Source organism: Macrotis lagotis, chromosome 3 (genome assembly GCF_037893015.1).
Source record: "Macrotis lagotis isolate mMagLag1 chromosome 3, bilby.v1.9.chrom.fasta, whole genome shotgun sequence".
NCBI lineage: Eukaryota > Metazoa > Chordata > Mammalia > Peramelemorphia > Peramelidae > Macrotis > Macrotis lagotis.
Window position 1 is genome coordinate 210737600 of NC_133660.1, and position 19678 is coordinate 210757277.

Genomic DNA, 19678 nt, shown 5'->3' on the forward strand with positions numbered 1-19678 from the left:
GTATAACCACACATGAATATAATTCCTAGTACATAGTAGTATTTAGTTTTTCATTTTACAAATGAGAAAATAGACTTAAAGAAATAAAATGACTTATTTCAGTTACACAAGAGGTAAAGGACAGGGACAGGATTAAAGTCCAGGTCTCTCCCATCCAAGCCTAGTGCACTTTTGATAGTCTTTCATCTTTTAAGTGATGTACAGAATACTATAAGACTGAGAGAAGCTAAGGTCATTTGATAGTCTTTCATCTTTTAAGTGATGTACAGAATACTATAAGACTGAGAGAAGCTAAGGTCATTTCCAGCTTTCTTTCACTGACTTCTTTTGATGATCTCATCTATTACCCCATCTTCAATGATCATCTTTGGGCAGACAACTTCCAAATCCCATTAGCCCTGACTACTTCTTTGCTTGGATCTATGTTTATATCTGATGTAATAAACCTAGCATGGTCAGATATGTCCCCATTCATAGGTGAAAGAAATAAGGTCAATTCAGTTATGGAAATAAAGACTATATCAGCTTTAAGACACCAGAGAAATTTCCCTTGTGCTCATTGTTATCCAGCTTTATATTCTTTTTTTTTTCCTGAAGAAGATAAGAGGGAAAGAACTGAGATGAAAGAAAAAGTATTATAAAATAATAACCCTCAAGATGTTTTCTGGGTTGAGCTGCATGATTTCCTCATTTGTTATTTTATGTTTTCAGAGCACCACTAACTTTATCTTTAACCAAATCTTTCTCTTAGTTCTCTTTTTATGATGGCTGACCCAAGTTTTCAAGACAAAGGTAAGATCATTTCATATAAAAACTACCAAATGAACTAATTACACAAACATGTATAATGAAGCCCTGTTGCTGGGCTTTGTTCTCCCTTTTTATTCACTCACTTAGCAGCTTTTACAGCTTATTGTAGGAGAGTGACACATAGTTTATACTCCATAACAGCAACTCTATGAGGAAGGCAGTTCAAAGATGAGTCTCCCCATTTAAAAGAAAATAGAGACTCAGAGGATACTTACTCATGATCACAAAGCCAGTAAATGATGAAATCAGGATTAAAATCTAGGCCTTTTGATTTAAATTCCAGAACTTCTCATTGAACCAATTTGATTTGGGATTCTTAATCACCCTCTTGATTATTCTATAGAGAGATGCAGCCAGGTTTCATCCTGGAGTCAAGAGGACCTGAGTTCAGATCCAACCTCGTTCACTTTACACTTACTAGCTGTGTGACCTTGGGCAAGTCACTTAACAAATTGCCTTGAGGAGCAGAAAGAAGAAGAAAGGGAGGAGGAGGAGGAGGAGGAGGAGGAGGAGGAGGAGGAGGAGGAGGAGAAAAAAGAGCACAAAACTGTAACTGGAGTAGTCAGGGACTCTGAGTTGGTTGTAAAGTAATTATCATTAGTTGAAAGAAAGAAGAATGAAGGAGAAGAAGAAGAAGCAGAAGCAGAAGAAAGAAGCAGAAAGAAGAAAGAAGCAGAAAGAATAAAGAAGAAAGAAGAAAGAAGAAGAAAAAGAAAAAAGAAGAAAGAAGAAGCAGAAAGAAGAAAGAAGAAAGAAGAAGAGGAGGAGGAGGGAGGAGGGAGGGAGGAGAAGGGAGGAGGAGGGAGGAGGAGGATATAAAACTGAAACCGGAGTAGTCAGGGACTCTGAGTTGCTAGTAAAGTAATTATCATTAGTTGAAAGAAAGAAGAATGAAGAAGAAGAAGAAGAAGAAAAAGAAGCAGAAGCAGAAGAAACAAGAAAGAAGCAGAAAGAAGAAAAAGAAACAGAAGAAAGAAGCAGAAAGAAGAAACAGAAGAAAGAAGAAAGAAAAAGAAAAAGAAGAAAGAAGAAGAGGAGGAGGAGGGAGGAAGGAGGAGGGAGGAGGAGGGAGGAGGAGGGAGGAGGAGGGAGGAAGGAGGAGGAGGATGTAAAACTTAAACTGGTGTAGTCAGGGTCTCTGAGTTGGTTGTAAAGTAATTATCATTAGTTGTAAGCCTCTCCCTACACTCTTTCCTCTAGAAGACAATACCCTGGGGAGGCTAGGTGGCACAGCGGATAGAGTACCAGCCTTGGAGTCAGGAGTACCTAAGTTCAAATCTGACCTCAGACACTTAATAATTACCTAGCTGCGTGGCCTTGGGCAAACCACTTAACCCCATTGCCTTGAAAAAAATCTAAAAAAAAAAAAAGAAGAAGACAATTCCCTTCCAAGCACATCATGTGACTATTTGTCACTGTATATAGATAACTTTGTACTCTGCTGATATATCATAACTCTATCCACTTGCCACTTAGCTGTCCTTATTTTTTTGCTCCCATTTGAATATTTGGGAATTTATGGATAGTGACCTGGTTTCTACATTTCTTACTCCTTTATCTATGTACAGTGACAAATAGTCACATGATATGCTTGGAAGGGAATTGTCTTTTTTTTTTAGATTTTTTTTCAAGGCAATGGGGTTAAGTGGGTTGCCCAAGGCCATGCAGCTAGGTAATTATTAAGTGTCTGAGGTCAGATTTGAACTTAGGTACTCCTGACTCCAAGGCTGGTACTCTATCCGCTGTGCCACCTAGCCTCCCCAGGGTATTGTCTTCTAGAGGAAAGAGTGTAGGGAGAGGCTTACAACTAATGATAATTACTTTACAACCAACTCAGAGACCCTGACTACTCCAGTTCCAGTTTTGCACTTTTTTCCTTTTCCTCCTCCTCCTCCTCCTCCTCCTCCTCCTCCTTCCTCCTCCTTCCCCTCCTCCTCCTCCTCTTCCCTCCTCCTTCTTCCTCCTTCCTCCTCCTACTTTCTTCTTCTTTTCTTCTTTCTTTCAACTAATAAAAGAGGAGGAGGAAGAGGAGGAGAAAGGAGGAAGGAGGAACGAGGAGGGAGGAAAAAAGTGCAAACTGGAACTGGAGTAGTCAGGGGCTCTGAGTTGGTTGTAAAGTAATTATTTGTTGCAAGCCTCTCCCTATACCCTTTCCTTTAGAAGATCATTCCTTCCTTCCAAGCACATCTTGCGACTATTTGTCACTGTAGAAAGATAAAGGAGTAAGAAATGTAGAAACCAGGTCACTATCCATAAATTCTCAAATATTCAAATGGGAACAAAAACATAAGGATGGCTAAGTGGCAAGTGGATAGAGGTATGATATGTCAGCAGAGTACAAACTTTGGCTGGTGACTCCAAATGTCCTAGCATATCTACTTGCTTTATCATCTATAGTCTTTATCATCAACATAAATATCCCTCAGTCTTATGGGGTGTTCTTCTGCTTCTAGAGTAATGGAAACAATAGAGAAAAGAGACTACAGAGAATACTTAAGTTTTTAAGATCATACAGTTTTTAGAGCTTCTATATGCATTAAGCATTAATATTCCCAATATCAGCTCTTCATAATGACTGGGTATGCTATGAGGAGCTATATTTATATTCTCTATATAAATTATATCAAATATGATATTTTTATAATGAAACCAGGAGAGAAAAGAAAGGTTCAGGTAAATGGAAGTTTGGCTCCCTAGGAAAAACAAAGGAGATGGTGGAAACAGTTTTAGCATATATCTAAAGGCCAGAAGAAATGTCATATCATGGGCCATTTTGTCATTGCACATTGAAATATTCAATATAAGCATTCACACAAAAGAAAATAATTACAGTTTACATGCTAATATCCGTTGGGAGCCAGGGTCTCTAAACTGTTTGACACAGTCATGGCAAGAAGACTCAAGGTAGTCACACTGCCTGATGAAACAACATTTCCTTCTTCAATATATACAGGGATTCCATGTATACCCATATTTATAGGTCTATTATTGATTGCAAAACTTACTCATCCTAATAGTGGAATGACTATAAAGGAAGGATTTCAGAGACATTCCTTGAATAAAACAGATTGTGAACTCTGTCCAAATTTAACAGGACTGCCTCTCCCTGAGACATACAAAAAGCTTCAACATTATGAAATCTTTGGAAGATACAGCACTGGGAGTTCCAGGGAGATGTCAGAATATATACAGGGAAACCAGATACAAGATGGGTCAGATAGAATTCCAGGGAAATTAACAGTTTTGCCCCCCTTTATCATACACAGAAATATATGAAAAAGATGGTGAGAAAATAGTACAGGTAACCAATATGTGAACTCTAACAGCCTTAGTTTATTGGGAAAGAATAAAAAGTCATAGAAACTGTAGCATCTACCAACAAGGGCTGAAAGGAAAATTGGTTATTGAAGGAGTCAACGGACAGTGGACAAACATAGCTACCCTCACTATAGGTTGTCAAGGGAGCATAGCAAAAAACATTACATATGTGGCACAAAAACATAAAAGCATTCCATTAAACAAATTATATCAAAGATTATTATAAGGAAAGTTCTGTTTAATTAATAACTTTACTATGCAGCAACAAACTAGGCAACAGGCAGGTTGAGGTCATCATGGTCTGAGCAGGGACAAGAAAATTAACTACATGATTGATAATCACACTTGTAACCACTACATGATCAAACTTGTAACCATATGAACTATATGATTAATGATGAAAATTGTACACTTTTGTAACCAAGGAAATGATTTTAGTTTGCTTGTTTCATATGATTCTGAGACTATAAAAATAAATCTAAGCAGCTGACAGTCAGTCAACCTGCTCCTGCCTTTACCCACTTGTTGCCTCAACTCATTTTGCCAACTCTATCCCTCCTGTCAGGTTCCAAGGACCCCACAGAGGCTGGACCCCCCACAAATATCTACTGCAAAACATAAACTAGGACTTTCCATATTTAATCAATATTGAAAATGTTATGACTTTCTTTGCAAAGGGGAACAAATGAAAGGAGTATGAAAATACATGTTGGAAAACATGGCTCAGGAGTAATATAAATAATGTGTAACCTATTGCATTTAAAATGAGGATTAATATTGATTGTTTGGCAAAATAATGACCAATTTCAAATTTATCTCTAAAGGGCAGAAAGTAAGCATACACCCACCTTCACCCCAGAGATCCCCACAACCAGCACCTGACAACCTTCTTGAGGACAAACCTTTGCCTACCAGTTTGCATCCAAAGAAGCCCTGTCATGGCAAATCCAGCAAAAAGGTAATAAGCCTCCTCAATAAGCTTGGAGTCTTCACAAGGGAAGTCAGCATCAACTAGGGTCGATCTTTTCTGGAGGAAATACTTGGATGAAGTTCTGAAAACTAGCTAGGTTTTTCCTCCCCTTCAACTTTTCCTTATCGGTCTTCTATACACAGGCCTCCCATTATTTAGGTTCTGTCCCTCACTAGCCAGGCAATCTTGAGCACATCACTTTTTCAAAAATTGCATTTTTAGTTAAAAATCATTTCTGTCCCTTCAAACCCTGTCACCCCAAAAGGAAAAAAAAAAACAAAACTCTTGTAACAAGCATGCAGCCAAAATATAAAACAAATTCCCACATTGACCAGCTTTTAAAATATCTATACACACATATTTATAGACAAACATATCTACACACATGTGAGTGTGTGTCATATTTTGCATATATTACCTCTTTGTCATAAAGTGAATAGCATTCTTCATTATAAGATCTCCGGAATCATGGCTGGTCATTGCACTAATCAGTTCTTCAACGAACATATCATTTTTTTATGATAAAATGGAAAAATGCTAGATTTAGAGTTAGGAGACTTGGCTTACAATCCTGACTCTTTAAGTTGCTACTATGTGACATGAGCAAATTTTCCTCTTCAGTCTCAGTTTCCTCAACTGCAAAATGAAGAAGTTGCCCTTAGTGATCTCTAAAGGCCTTCTCCTGCTTCATAGATTATGAGTGACATCTTTGAATCTTACTTTCCAACCCTAAGAGATAGAAATATTGAGCCCTGCCTGAGCATTTCTTATCAGGAAAGCTTTTTGTATGAGCAATTAAACTGGTGCTACTCCTGTTTTGCAATGATTATTTGTGTTTTCTTTTTATCTTAATTTTCAATTAACAAGCATTTATAGTTCTCTTTCATTAAAAAAGCCCATTTATATATATATATATATATATATATACTTTGCATATATATTCTCACACAATAAGTCACATTTATAGAGTGCCTTATTTAAAGCGTACTTATTACAAACAAATCACAGTAAACTGGGGAGTTTTGTAGCACATAATAGTCATCCCATTTTTAATATATCAGGAACTTAGGTTCAGACAGGGAAAGTGATGTGTTTTATATATATATAAATATATATATATGTCACACAGGGCTGAACCAGATGTTCTCACTCCCAGCATTCTTTCTGCTACACTCAATAGTTCTATCTCTTGGATAGTTGCAGAAATTATTTTCCTGGTTTTCTATTTTAGCCTCTCTGCCTCCATCCTTTACATTGCCCTATCCTCCTGTAATCTTTCTGCCTTTTCTAAAACCTTTTGAAAGAAGTATTTCCCTTTCCTCCAGTCTTTAAGCAAGATTAATTGGAAACTAAAGATTTAACATCAACTATTACCTTTTTTTTCATAAAATCTGAAGGTAATCTAGTCTGTCTCCCTAATTTGAAAGAGGAGGAAATAAGTGCAGAGACATTAAGTTATCTTCCCACATTCATGCAGGTAGCAAGGAGTAGGATCTGAACCTAGAATTATCCAAGATTGATCTTCAGAAGAAATAAATTCATGAGTTAACAATTCTGTTCAATTCTGGAAGCATTTAATAAATATCTATTATATACCTGGAAAGATGCTAGTTTCGGAGGATACAAAAATGAAAGTCTCTGCTCTTCAAAGAGCTTACATTCTGTTGGAGAAAAATCATGTACACCAAGTAAAATTTAAAGAAACATATACATTAAATAGAAAATGAAACCCAATAACAGAGTAGCTAGAGAACTAGCTTTTGAAGAGGAAGGAATAACAGTAAGTCTCTCTCTCTCTCTCTCTCTCTCCCTATCTCCCCCCCCAAAAAAAAACAGTTCAACCCTAAGATAGTCTCACATTCTTCTAGCGTGTTCCCAGAGGAGTTCTCTAGACCAAAGAAATCACAGGTACAATTGTTATTTCTTAATTTCTAAGGAAAATTGGGAGTAGGTGGAGGAATAACAATAGTAACTTTTTTAAAGTTTAAAAGTCTTTTTGTTCCTTAACAATACTCCTATGAGATAGGTAGTTTGGGAATTATCATTCTCCTATATGCGCATTAGGAAAGGGAATCTCTGAGAGGCCAAATGAATTATTCAAAGTCTCTAACAAATTAGGGACTTTTGCTGGGAAGTGAACCAGGACTGGAATTAGAGTCTGAGGAGCTGAGCTTAAATTCTTGGTTAGGGACCTTAAGCAAATTTACTCATTTGGAAAATGGTCTAGGATTCAGCGACAGGTACTTTTTGCTTAGTACTTTAAGGTTCTGTTTATAAAAACTCAGCAAGTACAGACCAAGAATTATAATTAACCTTTCTCTTCCCTGATGCTTAATATACTAATATACGCGAGTTCTACTTTTATGACTTTGGGATGTATGTATGTTTTCTTGTGAGTGTTTTGTTCTAGATTCTCAGGAATGATAAAAATTCACTCTTCTTGCCAAAGAGAAATCATCTACATAAACTACAACTAGGGTCAAATTACAAATTGTTGTTATACTCCTTGCCCTTAAGTCTCTGCTTTTCTTCCGTTTCACAAAAGATGTAGATTTATAACTCTTACACAATGCAAGATACAATAAGTGCCATGAGAGAGGTAATATAAGTGAAGCCTGTAGGGGTGAGGAGGGGAAGGGTCAGGAGCAAGATCACTTTCAGCATGGTGGGTTCAAGAAAGGACACGAGGAACAATGGAAAACAGTAGAAATAAATAAATAAAAGGAACAAATGAGGATGTATTTAGAATTGGGCAAGATCATGAGATGAGATAGGACAAGCATCTGAGATGGAAACCCATTCAGCATCAGAAGATTGTCTAAAGACACTGTGTTGGGAGGGGCAGACCCCAAGGAGATGAGACACCCAGGGATCATGAAGAGAGGGAGCATTAGGGAAAGGAGCTGGATACTTTAGTCTTCTTAGCTAAATGCCTTGCATTCCTTCTCCTGCCTGACTAGCTCATTCCAACCAAATCATCCTACATAGCTGCTGCCTCTATACAACTCTACCCTTCCTACTGCCTCTAAGCTTTCTTTTAAAAGGTAGCAGTAGTCTTTTCAGGGTGGCTAGGAGTACCTGGGTTCAAATCCGATCTCAGCTGGGTGGCCTTGGGCAAGCCACTTAACCCCATTTGCCTTGCCAAAAAAAATCTAAAAAAAAGAAAAAAGTCTTTTCTACATCCTCTTCACCAGGTCATTGCCTCTTATCTGGGCTCCCAACTCATTTCTATGTTAACAAACATCTTTATGAGGAGACTTACATTCAGCATCTCATTTATTTGTTCCTTACAACACTTCTTTTAGGTCATTAATGCAAGGATTATTGTCTCCATTTTAAATATAGAAGATTGAGATTGAGTTGAAGTGATTTATGTAAGGTCACAAAGACAGTAAGCACCAGGGCTTCTACCTCCAAATCCATAGTTGAATTCACTATACCATGATAGCTTTTGATAGCTTCAGGATCTAGAAGCTCCAAAGAGATTTTCTATTCTTTACTTGTTCTAGTCCAAGTATTTCAGTGTTACCATATAATTCTATAAAACTATAGGAAGTTTTCATGTGTTTCTTCTAGTATGGCAGGGCAGGAAAGAGTCCTAGCCTAGAGAAAGAAAGCTGACTTTAAGTCTAGGCTCTGTATTATAATTATTTACCACCTTTCTGAATTTGGTTCCATTGTCTGCAAACTGGTATACACAGTTGTTTTGTTATCCTTTCAATATTTTTGAGGGTTTAAATGAGGTAATACATGTGATAAAGTATTTTTTAAATGACAAAAGACTATAGAACTGTGAGTTATTGTAATTGTCAAGGTTCTAAGTTGGCTTTTCCATGAGACAGATGAGGTCCATAGGCTTTACAAGTCTGCCAAAGAAGTCCATGAAATGAAGCTTAAGAATCCCTGGTCTAAGAGAAAAAAAGAAAAAGAGAATTTTATTGAAGAATTTTTTTTCCTAAGAAGTTTGATTAAATAGAGATAATATTTTCTTCCTTCAGGTAAGTCTGGAATGGAATTTAGATTAGAGAAATATTTACTTCATAATATTTTCAGCAGAACTATAACAGAAACTAATGATTTTACACAATACTAATCAATCAATAACGGCTTAGAAAGCACCAATGATGTGCAAAGTCCCATCTGACTACTTACAAAGTTGTGGACACTTAATCCCCACTTCCAAGTTACTGACACCAGAAAAAAGAACTAACAACATCAAATAACAGCTTCCAAGTCCCAAACAATGAAGGAAGACAGTGGATGCCAGGGAAGGGGGAGTGTAGTCTTCCAGAACAAACTTGAGCTGAAGGAAGAGTGCTGATATTTGTATATCAATGGTTTCTCCAGACTCCAAAGTCATTCATTGTTCTCTCTTAAATTTCAGTTTTCCAAGAACAATGAGTGGTATTTTGGAAACTTTAGCCGACAGGAAGTGGAAGAAGCTTTGATGAAGGAAAACACTGTAAGTATGTCTTCCACTTCAGATGCTATACTGACTCCTGGACCATCTAGCCAAGGAGGTTCTGACAGTGTTGACTAGGATTAGAATGGCCAGTCAACAACCATATACATTAGCACTTATACTGATATTATCTCCAATTTCTCCTATTCTTATAGATAGAGGGGTAGGAGTAGAGAAAGAGGTACAGATAGAAGTTGGTATGGGGTAGATATGGATATGTAGATACAGAGATATAGATCTATCTTGCCTTGTATGTGGTTGTAAGATAAATGTACCTAAAAAATATAGATTGAGTAGGTGCAAAGTGATCTAAGAAAGGAAGGCTAGAATAGTTGAAGAGAAGGCTTTCAATCAGTTAACAAGAATCCAAGTGATTAGCATGTTCCAGATTTTATTAAGGATTGTGGATTCAGAAATAATAAAATACTCTCTCCATAAAGAATCTACAATATAAAGGGAAGAGACAACAACATATGAATGTTTGAATGATAAATGTCTGTTATATATTTCATACAGTGTCTATTCCTCTATTCATATAGAGTATCTATTCATCATTTATGATCCTTTGTCATTTAAAAAGTACTTGATGACATGCATTATCTCATTTAAACCTTACAGAAAAACAGAAAGGATAGCAAAACAATAGTATATGCCAGTTTACAGACAATGGAACCAAACATAATTATTTAATGTACTAACATAATTACTTAATATTTTTGTCTCCTCCCAGTACAATGTAAGTTCCTTATGAATATATTACACGTATTCACAATACAAATATACATGAAAGTGTGTCTTTTGTATATACATTGAAACAGAAAGACAAAGTGTAAATATAAAGTGGAAAAAGTACAAATCTAGAAAGGCATAATGTAGAAGGTGGTACTTGAGTTGTCTCTCATTAAAGGAAGAAAGGATCTCTATGAAGGGAAGGCTGAAATGACAGTTTTTTTTAAATATTATTTTTTAAAGTTATTAAGCATTCTTTTTTCCTCCTTTCACCACCTCCTCCCATCTACTGCTCCTATCTACATTCCATACAAGAGAATGCTATAAAATATTTAAAGAACAAGTACTGCTAATACTATGCAAATTTTTCTCAAAAATGGAGAAAGAAAATATTCTATTAGATACTTTTTAAATGAGACAAATATAATCCTAATACCTAAACCAAGGAAGGGTCAAGTACAGAAGGGAAACTATAGACCAACATCATTAGTGAATATCAATAAAAATTCTAAATAGGGGCAGCTAGGTGGTGTATTGGATAAAGGCTGGCCTTGGAGTCAGGAGTACCTGGGTTTAAATCCGGTCTCAGACACTTAATAATTACCTAGCTGTGTGGCCTTGGGCAAGCCACTTAACCCCATTTGCCTTGCAAAAAAAAAAACCTAAAAAAAAATTCTAAATAAAATCCTATCAAAGAGTCTCTAGTAATTCACTGAAGAAATAACTCATTATGACCAAGGTATACAACAGTGATAATAGATTTATACAAGGATGGTTCAACATTAGGAAGACAAATTCACAGAATTAATTATATATAAAAAATATAAAACCACATGAGAATTTCAATAGAATTAAAATATGCTTCTTGAATTGTTACTTAATTCCGCCCCCCCCGTAGCTCGCCCCTCCTCTTTTCTGCCCCCTTTATCTAATCATGTGACACACTTCTTTCTCATATCTGCCTATTAAAAATCCTTTTTCTTCCTTTCAAATTAGATGCTTCCTCCTTCATGAAGTATATTCCCTGACCCCTAATAAAGTGTTCTTCCTCTCTTCAAATTTCTCTATGGTTCTTTGTCTATATCTCTCCTTTTCTCCTAAATGCCCCACTTCATTTTTTAGAAACTTATTTGCTTGTGTCTTATCTACTTAGCTCCCACTCCAATAAATTATAAACCTCTTAAAGTTATGAATTAGATCTCCCCCCCCATATTTGAATCTCTAGTACCTAGCACAAGGACTTGAGTATATTTTGATATTCCAATGGATCTATGTCCTCATTGATGTGGGCGCATTAGTGTAGGTACAACTCGAGTGGTAGAAAAGATCCTGGTTCTAAAGATTTGGATTCATATCCTGCTCCTAATGCTTATTGCCTGTGTGGCCCTGGGCAATTTATTTAATCTCCATGTGTTTTCATTTCCTCGGCTGTTAAATAGGGGGATTGCACTAGATGACCTCAACCTATGAGATCAGCCTGGCCTGCCACATAGGAAAAAACAAGTAGATAAAAACAACCTCAAACACAGAAAATGCTTAATTTCAGACAGGAAAATTGCATATTAATTCAATTCAACAAAAGGAGTAAGACTTAAAGGTGTGGTTTGTATATTTAATGACAATTATAATTCAGTGCTACAAAGTCAAGTCTAAAGGTCACATCCAAAACTGGGTAAGACAACTGGGGCTTAGTTGAAATGATGTAATATTAATAATATTAACAATAATAATGATGATGACAATGATATTAATGATAACTCATTTGCTTGAGAGGAAGGGGGAATAAGCATGTACTAAATGCTTACCAAGCTCTAGGTACTGTGCCAAATACACTATAAAAATCTCATATTTACTTATATGCATAACAAGATTTCAATAGACATAAACTGTAAGGCAACTTTAAACTGCTGGAAGAGAATTTACCTTAGAGTCAAAAGACAAAGATTTCATTATTAATGCCTACAGAATTTGAAGGACACAAAAACTTTAACATATATCCCCTTTAGACACTATAGCAATTAATTCTCCCACTCAACAGAATTTAACTTAGTTACCTCTTTATTATTATTATTATTATTATTATTACAAATTCTGAATGTTATTTTGATGATTCACTGGGCTTCTTGTTATTTGTCATGGCTACAATCTGATTAAGGTCTTTTTCTTGAAAAATCTTTTTCTTGCAAAGTAACTTGTTGGCAGATCCAGAAGTGGGAGGAATATGTACCTAATAAGGATAACTATCTTCTTGTACTTGGTAAGCCTTTTTGCCTATAATTAAAAGGGAAAGAAAAGGATCATTTCTTTTGACATTAGGAAGTAAAATGCATAAATCAGAAGAAGGAAAAGTAACCCTAACTAGATTACTGATTTCTATTGGCAATATTTTAAAGAACTCCTGATTATATTATAATGGAAGATTAAAGATCATAAAGAAGCTCCTTTGATGAACAGTGAACTAGCTGTATGTGATTTTCTGGTAAATATGATTAAGCTGCACTTCTGGAAAATTTCTCTTTGTGTCTACCTTATTCCAAAGCATCTTGTTTAAAAGAGAACTATGAGGAAAAAATGGTGGTCCCAGGATTACCACCACAGGTAATTCACCTTCACTTGGGGGGGTGGGGAGTTCTGGACTTTTCTGTATATTTCTCTCCATCTTTTTAACTGCTTTTAGAGGCAGTTAGATGGCATGATAAAGAACTGAGTTCAAATCCAGCTTTAGATACTACCTAAATGACCCTGGACAAATCACTTACCTCCAAATATAATTTATGCCTCATATCAGCCCATGAGAGTTCAATATTATAGACACTCTGATCATTTTATTAAAAATGAAGCTATGGCTAATAACAATGAAACTGGCCTTTTTGATTCCAAGTCAAGCTCTTTTTCAGTTTATCATGTTATCTTTCAGAATACTCCCACTGAAACTTTGTTGTGTCTCTCAGTTTTCTGTTAGACAAATGAGTGGATATCATCATCATCATCATCATCATCATCATACTTTCTCCTCCGCCTCACATATTCCTTCAAATCCATAGGTCAAACCTTTTCCAGCAGTCTTAAATCTTTGCCATCAGAGTCTTCCTTAAGTATAAATCTGGTCAGGTGATTTCTATTAAAAAATCTTCAATGGTTTCCTACTGCCTTCAATGAGAAGTTCATTATTTCTTTATTCAAGATCTTAAAACATGGCAATAACCTAGCTTAAAGGTAAGTTTATGCCTCTCCGTTCCACCCACACCTTTTGAGCCTCAGTTTCCTCATCTACAAAATATAGGTAATAGAGTTTTCAAGGTTCACAGTGTTATGAGGAATATTTTTTATAAGTTACAAAGCATGAAATAAGGTATTCTCATTATTATCACATGGATTTTAGTTCTTAGAAGGCAAGTCCAGATTTTTAAATATTAAGAATCTGTCAACTGACATTATCATTCCTTTACTTCAGGAGGGGACCTTCCTGGTCCGAGATGGTTCCAAGAAATCAGTGGCTGAACCCTATGTTTTGGTGGTGTTTCATAGGAAAAAAGTATATAACATTAAGATCCGTTTCCTGGAGAGGAGTCATCAGTTTGCCCTTGGGACGGGACTCAGAGGAAATGATGTGAGTGGAATAGTATAATAGAGCCTGTGTGGGTACCTACCTGATACCTTTTATCCTTACAGTTTTTTTTTTCAACTGATGGATTACTAATGACTCTCCCCTAGTATACAATTCATTGTCATGATGAGGACTATTCCTTAAATGTCTGCATTGTGATGCATTGTGAGCAAACTTAGCTATCACTTACAACTCTAAATCTCCACCCCCAAACATGTTTTCAATGAGACTGAGTAATTCTCCCATAGAAATGAAACTAAGAACATTTCCTAAGCAGCCGAAAAATTTCAATTTACTACCCTTAGAAAATGTTGGGAGTTTCTAGCATTTCTGAATCACAAAATGGCAGAACTGTCAGTAGCCAATAAGCAGTTATTTGTCTCAGGCACTATGCTAAGAACTAAGGATATAAAGAAAGACAAAACCATGGTCCCCGTTCTCATGGAATTCTCATTCAAATAGAGGGAACCAGTATGCAAACAACTATTTGCCTTCATGATATATATACATCATAAAGGCGAGAAAATCTCAAAGGAAAAATGGCCAGAGGTGAGCTTCCTTAAAACAAAGGCAATAGAATAATAGTGATGGAAAGAACCTTGGAACAAAGAATATGAAATGTTAGGATTGGAAAGGCCCTTGGAACAAAAAACAGAAGAGTGAGCTAGAAGGGAATGGATTGTGGAATGAGGTACATAAAATGTAAGAACTGGAAGAAACTTTGGAAGATAAAATGTTAGAGCTGGAAAAAGATCTTTCATCTGGTCTAACTCATTTTTAGGCAAGGAAACTAAGGGTCGGAAATGTAAAGTGATTTACCCAAAGTCACCCACTTAAGGGTGGTAACTGTGAAACCCACTTAAGGAATATAAGTGTGATCAGTGCTCTCCAAATTTGGAATCCTGGGTCAAAACTGTAGTTACCCTTCCCTAGTTATGGCTTCTGCATTTAAAGAATCTCAAGTAATTTCACAAAGTCCAACAGATTCCCCTCTACACACCAGCCAAACTGAGTTGTACCAGGTAAATTCTCTCATCTATTGTACAAAAATGCAGCTAAGAAGTGCCTTTTTTGTCTCCTCAATTGTCTTCACTTTTCTCCTATATTTCTTTCAAGTTTAAGGAATTCCTTGTACCTCAACTTTGTATAACCACCTTGAATGAAATATTCATGGATTACTCAGAAGAGAGAATGACTCTGTAAGACTGATCACTTCTTTTTTTGCTTACTTTCAAATGAATGAAAATTTGTTTCCATTAGCTTTTCTATGGCAATTATTAAAGGATTAAAAGACACCACCTTTAGAGGGATTGTCCTCAGTCCTTTTTTTATCAATCAATAAATATTAAGAAACTATGATATATTCTGAAGCTTGACTGCACAATAGATTGCTTATCAGCTCTGGAGACAAGAGGACTGGAGTTTGAATCCAGCCTCAGACATTTGACACATATTAGCTATATGGCCTTGGGAAAATCATTTCACCCTAATTGCCTTGCAGCCAGAGTTATCTCCAGTCATAGCTAGCCCAGAGGAAAAATTGAGGCTGCACTCCCTCATTCAAATCCAATTCACAAGTATGTTACCAGCAGTTAGGTGGTGCAGTGGATAGAACAACAGCCCTGGAGTCAGAACCTGAGTTCAAATCTGTCCTCAGACACTTAATAATTACTTAGCTATGTGGCCTTGGGCAAGCCACTTAACCCCATTGCCTTGTGAAAAACCTAAAAAAACCCCACAAGTATGTTATGATATTACCTCCCTGACATCATTATCTTCTAGAAGGAAGACTAACAATAACAAAAAAATATATTATATGCTGGGCACTGGAGATACAAAGAGACAAAAGACTGTCCCTGCCCTAGGGAGGCTTGCAATCTAATAGGGAAACAACACACCAATAAATATATACAAAGCAAATTTTATACAGAATAAATAGAAAATAATTAACAGAGGGAAGGCACAGGAATTTAGAGGGGTTCAGAAAGCCTAAAAAAAAATTTTATTTGGAACTTAAAGGAATCCAGGAAAGTCAGTACTGAGTTGAGAAGGAATGGTATCTCAGGCATGGGGTGCTTTTCTGTCAAATAAATATTAAAATAGTAAAGTGGATAACACTTTGAGTCTTAGCTCTTATGACTTTCAAGCTGTTTTACCTAAGGCAAGTTACTCTACTGCTCAAGGTTTTGGTTTCTTTATCTACAAAATGAAATGAAGGTGCTTTTCTTTTAACTGGCTTACCTAAGAGATGCAGTGGATAGAATGCTCAACTGGAGTCAAGAAGATCTGGATTCAAATCCAATCTCAGATATTTACTAGCTGTATGACCTTGGGCAAGTGATTTAACTTCCCTCTGCCTTAGTTTGCTCATCTGTAAAATGGAGATAATAATGGTACTTCATCCCAGTCTTGTTGTATGAAATGAGACAATATTTGTTAAAGTGCTTTACCTAAATGGTTATTATTATTATTATTACTATCATCATCATTATTTCTAATATTCAAGAGATTGCTTTCACATTCCTTAGTCTTATATTCCCAAGAAGTCTGTCTCATTCCATCCCCCTATGCCTACCTCTTTTACATCCAATGATTCATAGTGGAGAAACATCTCATTTTTCCAAGGCAGCTAGATAGAATACTGAGACTGGAGTCAGGAGGCTCTGAGTTCAAATCCATTTCATATACTTACTAACCCTGGGCAATTCACTTAACCTCTGTTTGCCTCCATTTCTTCAACTATAAAATAGGAATAATTTCACCTACCTCACAAGATGATTGTGAGGATTCCATAAGATAATAGTTATTAAATAGTATTTAGTAGGCCTTAATTAATGCTTCTTCCCTTCTCTCTTTCCCTTTCTCCCTTCAAAGATATGCTGCTTCCAAAATATAAGTGCTGGTAGAGCCTTCCAAGCTGTAGGTTCAGAAGCATTCCAGTGTAAAGATTTCAAGCAAGAACCCAGTGACAGGCTGTGTGTCTGTTTTCTGAGGACCAAGCCAATTTAGCTAAATTTGAAACACTAAGTTTGGAAATGTGGTAGTTTTTATTTTTTATTAGTATTATTAATTATTATTTTGTTATTAGCTGTCACAGAGACTGTCCATGGAAGAACACAGAGTTTGCAAATCTGCAAGCATGGAAAGGAAAAATTAATCTTTGAAATACATATAATATTTTTTGATATTCATAGGATACAACCCGAAAGGGCATCTTGTTCAACCCCTCATTTTACAAATAAAGAAACTGAAGCAAAGAGAGATTAAGTGATGTGATCAAAATCACAAAGACTGTAAACAACAGAAATAAAATTATTAAAGTACATGTACAAACATGGAAACCATGCGGTATAGTAAATAGTGTGTTGGGCTTAGAATCTTGAAGACCTAAGTTCAAATTTGATCTCAGATACTTAACAACTGTGTGACCCCTGGGAAAATCACTTAACCCTATTTGTCTCAGTTTCCTCATCTGTAAAATGAGCTAGAGAGGGAAATGGCAAACCACTCCAATATCTCTGACAAGAAACAGACATAAACTGAAGTAAAATGACAGTGTGTAAACATGCCTGGTCTACTCATAATTGGCATGTAGCAATTAAAAAAAAAACTAATTGAAAATCATCTACAAAATTCATTCATTCAATAAGTTTTTATTGAACATCCATTCTTTTTAAGGAGTACCCAATTAGGTGTTGATATATTGAACTGTTAAACACTGTTAAATTTGAGATCAGTGTGTTAATTTTTAAAATCAAACTTTCATTTTAATGGTTAATGCCAGCATTAACCATTGTTTTTTTGAGTTTAAAAAAAAAGAATGAAAATTTTCAAGGTATAAACTACCCTTTGAGCTGTGATCAAGTGAACATCCGTAGATTTATAGAATTATGAAAGATACCTTAGAAAATGGAACTTTGAAAAACCAGAGCTGTAGGGAGGGACCTTAAAATATGAAACATCAATGCTCTATGAAGCTTAAGAACATTTTATATTAAAATGATAATAGAGAACCTAGAACAAAGACTATTAGAGTGAAAATGACTTAGAAAATACAATATTAAATGTCAGAATGGAAAAGGATATTAGATATTATATCTTTTAAGAAATAAAAGATTTGGATGAAGACTTGGCATGCTTTTTCAATTTTACTTTAAGCACAGAGTTGGTAAAAATAGCTAAAAATTTGGATGATCAAATAAATATATTTTGCCCTAAAATAGTTTGTATATTTGACCTTTTTGTCCTAATCAACTAGAACACTTATTAACTATAACTCTTATTAAGAAATTCCTATCAACTTAACTTGATTTGACTTGAATCCTAGCTCCTTTGGTTGGATAAGTGGGATATAACTAACAAGAGGAAAATAGCTGTAGATTTATTATAATTTCATTTTTTATGTTTATTCATTTATTATGATATAATTTATCAAGTAAAAGGCTGACAAAAGCATATTAATGAACTTAAAGATGTGTGTGTGTGTGTCCAGAAAGGATATTAATCTTTTTGGCAATAAAAGAAAAATTGTCCCCAAAAGGCAACAAAAAAATTTAACCCGTCTTTAAGATCTAATGTCTAATATCAGCACGATATGTGCTATCCACTTGAAATGATTTTTTTTTCTTGGGAAGAGATTATTATTAAATTCTTCTTTTATTAATGTCTCTTTAGGTTAAAAATTCAGCTACAGGCTCACCACTAGAGAGAAATAATAGGAAATGACAAAATGATTAATTGTACCTTTCTTGGCTTCTGTTTCCTGTTAAGATTATTCATTCATATAAAATACCAGCCATTTAGTAGAATATTAAAAGCAATTAATATTGAATTCATTATGTCATGACATTCTAGAGAAAACAAAAATTAAAATGTAAAGTAGTCATGCCTTCCCCAAAGATTAATACTATATATGGATAAACATATTTTAATGGGTTATGCATGAAAAGTTTCATTTTTCTATTTTACTTTCATACTTGAAAAGCAAAAAAACAATAAAAAGAAAAGTTGGGTTGTTTATAACTAGAAGTTAATTGAAGAGATTTTAAGGTCTTAATTTTTTTTTCTCACTAATCCCTTAATTTTTCAAAGCATTTTACAAAAGTATTATTACATTTTTTTATTTCATTTGAGCTTCCCAACAATATTTCAAGGTAAGCAGGGAATTATTATTAACTCTATACTATAGATAAGTATTAATATTCAAGGAAGTTAAGCAACTTATCAAAAATAGCACAGAGCAAAGACTCAAACCAAGATTTTCTGACTCCTAGATGAACAATCATACTTTTTACAATGTTGACTTAGAATATTTTTTCTATAAATTTATAACTGCACTAGTACCTCACTTATGTGGAATATCGTTATCCAGAGGCAGATAGGCAGCACAAAGAAAAGCAATATAGGGCTTGGAGTCAGGAAGGTCTGAATTCAAATTCAGACTTATTAGCTGTGCATCCCAGGACAAGTCACTTAATTTCTGTCTGTTTCTTCAAATGCAAAATAAGGATAATAGCTCACATTTCAATCTTTTTTTTTTTTTACAAGGCAATGGGTTTAAGTGATTTGCCTAAGGTCACACACCTAGGTAATTATTAAGAATCTGAGGTCATACAGGATTGTTTTAAAGAACAAATAAGATAAATGTGAAAGGTGTTTGGCCCAGAGTAGGTACTTAATAAATGATTATTCTCTTCCCTCCATTAACTATCTAGAACAAAGCTAAGAATGAAGTAAGATCCTTGAAATTAATATTGCTATCACAAAATCCATGGAATAAAAT

The 19678-nt window shown here is 35.2% G+C and overlaps 1 protein-coding gene across 6 annotated transcripts in view; it reads left to right on the forward strand.

The window, feature by feature from the left end:
- CLNK (cytokine dependent hematopoietic cell linker) overlaps positions 1 to 19678 on the forward strand; it is a 212607-nt gene that overhangs the window by 179550 nt on the left and 13379 nt on the right. For 4 of the 6 annotated variants that reach the window (XM_074229786.1, XM_074229787.1, XM_074229789.1 and 1 more), the window contains exons 16-20: positions 752 to 792; positions 4953 to 5086; positions 6935 to 7006; positions 9483 to 9560; positions 13744 to 13899. In XM_074229786.1, coding sequence (XP_074085887.1) covers positions 752 to 792; positions 4953 to 5086; positions 6935 to 7006; positions 9483 to 9560; positions 13744 to 13899 — 481 coding nt within the window. The remainder of the gene's footprint in view (positions 1 to 751; positions 793 to 4952; positions 5087 to 6934; positions 7007 to 9482; positions 9561 to 13743; positions 13900 to 19678) is intronic. The other 2 variants (XM_074229788.1, XM_074229791.1) reach the window with 2 other exon arrangements.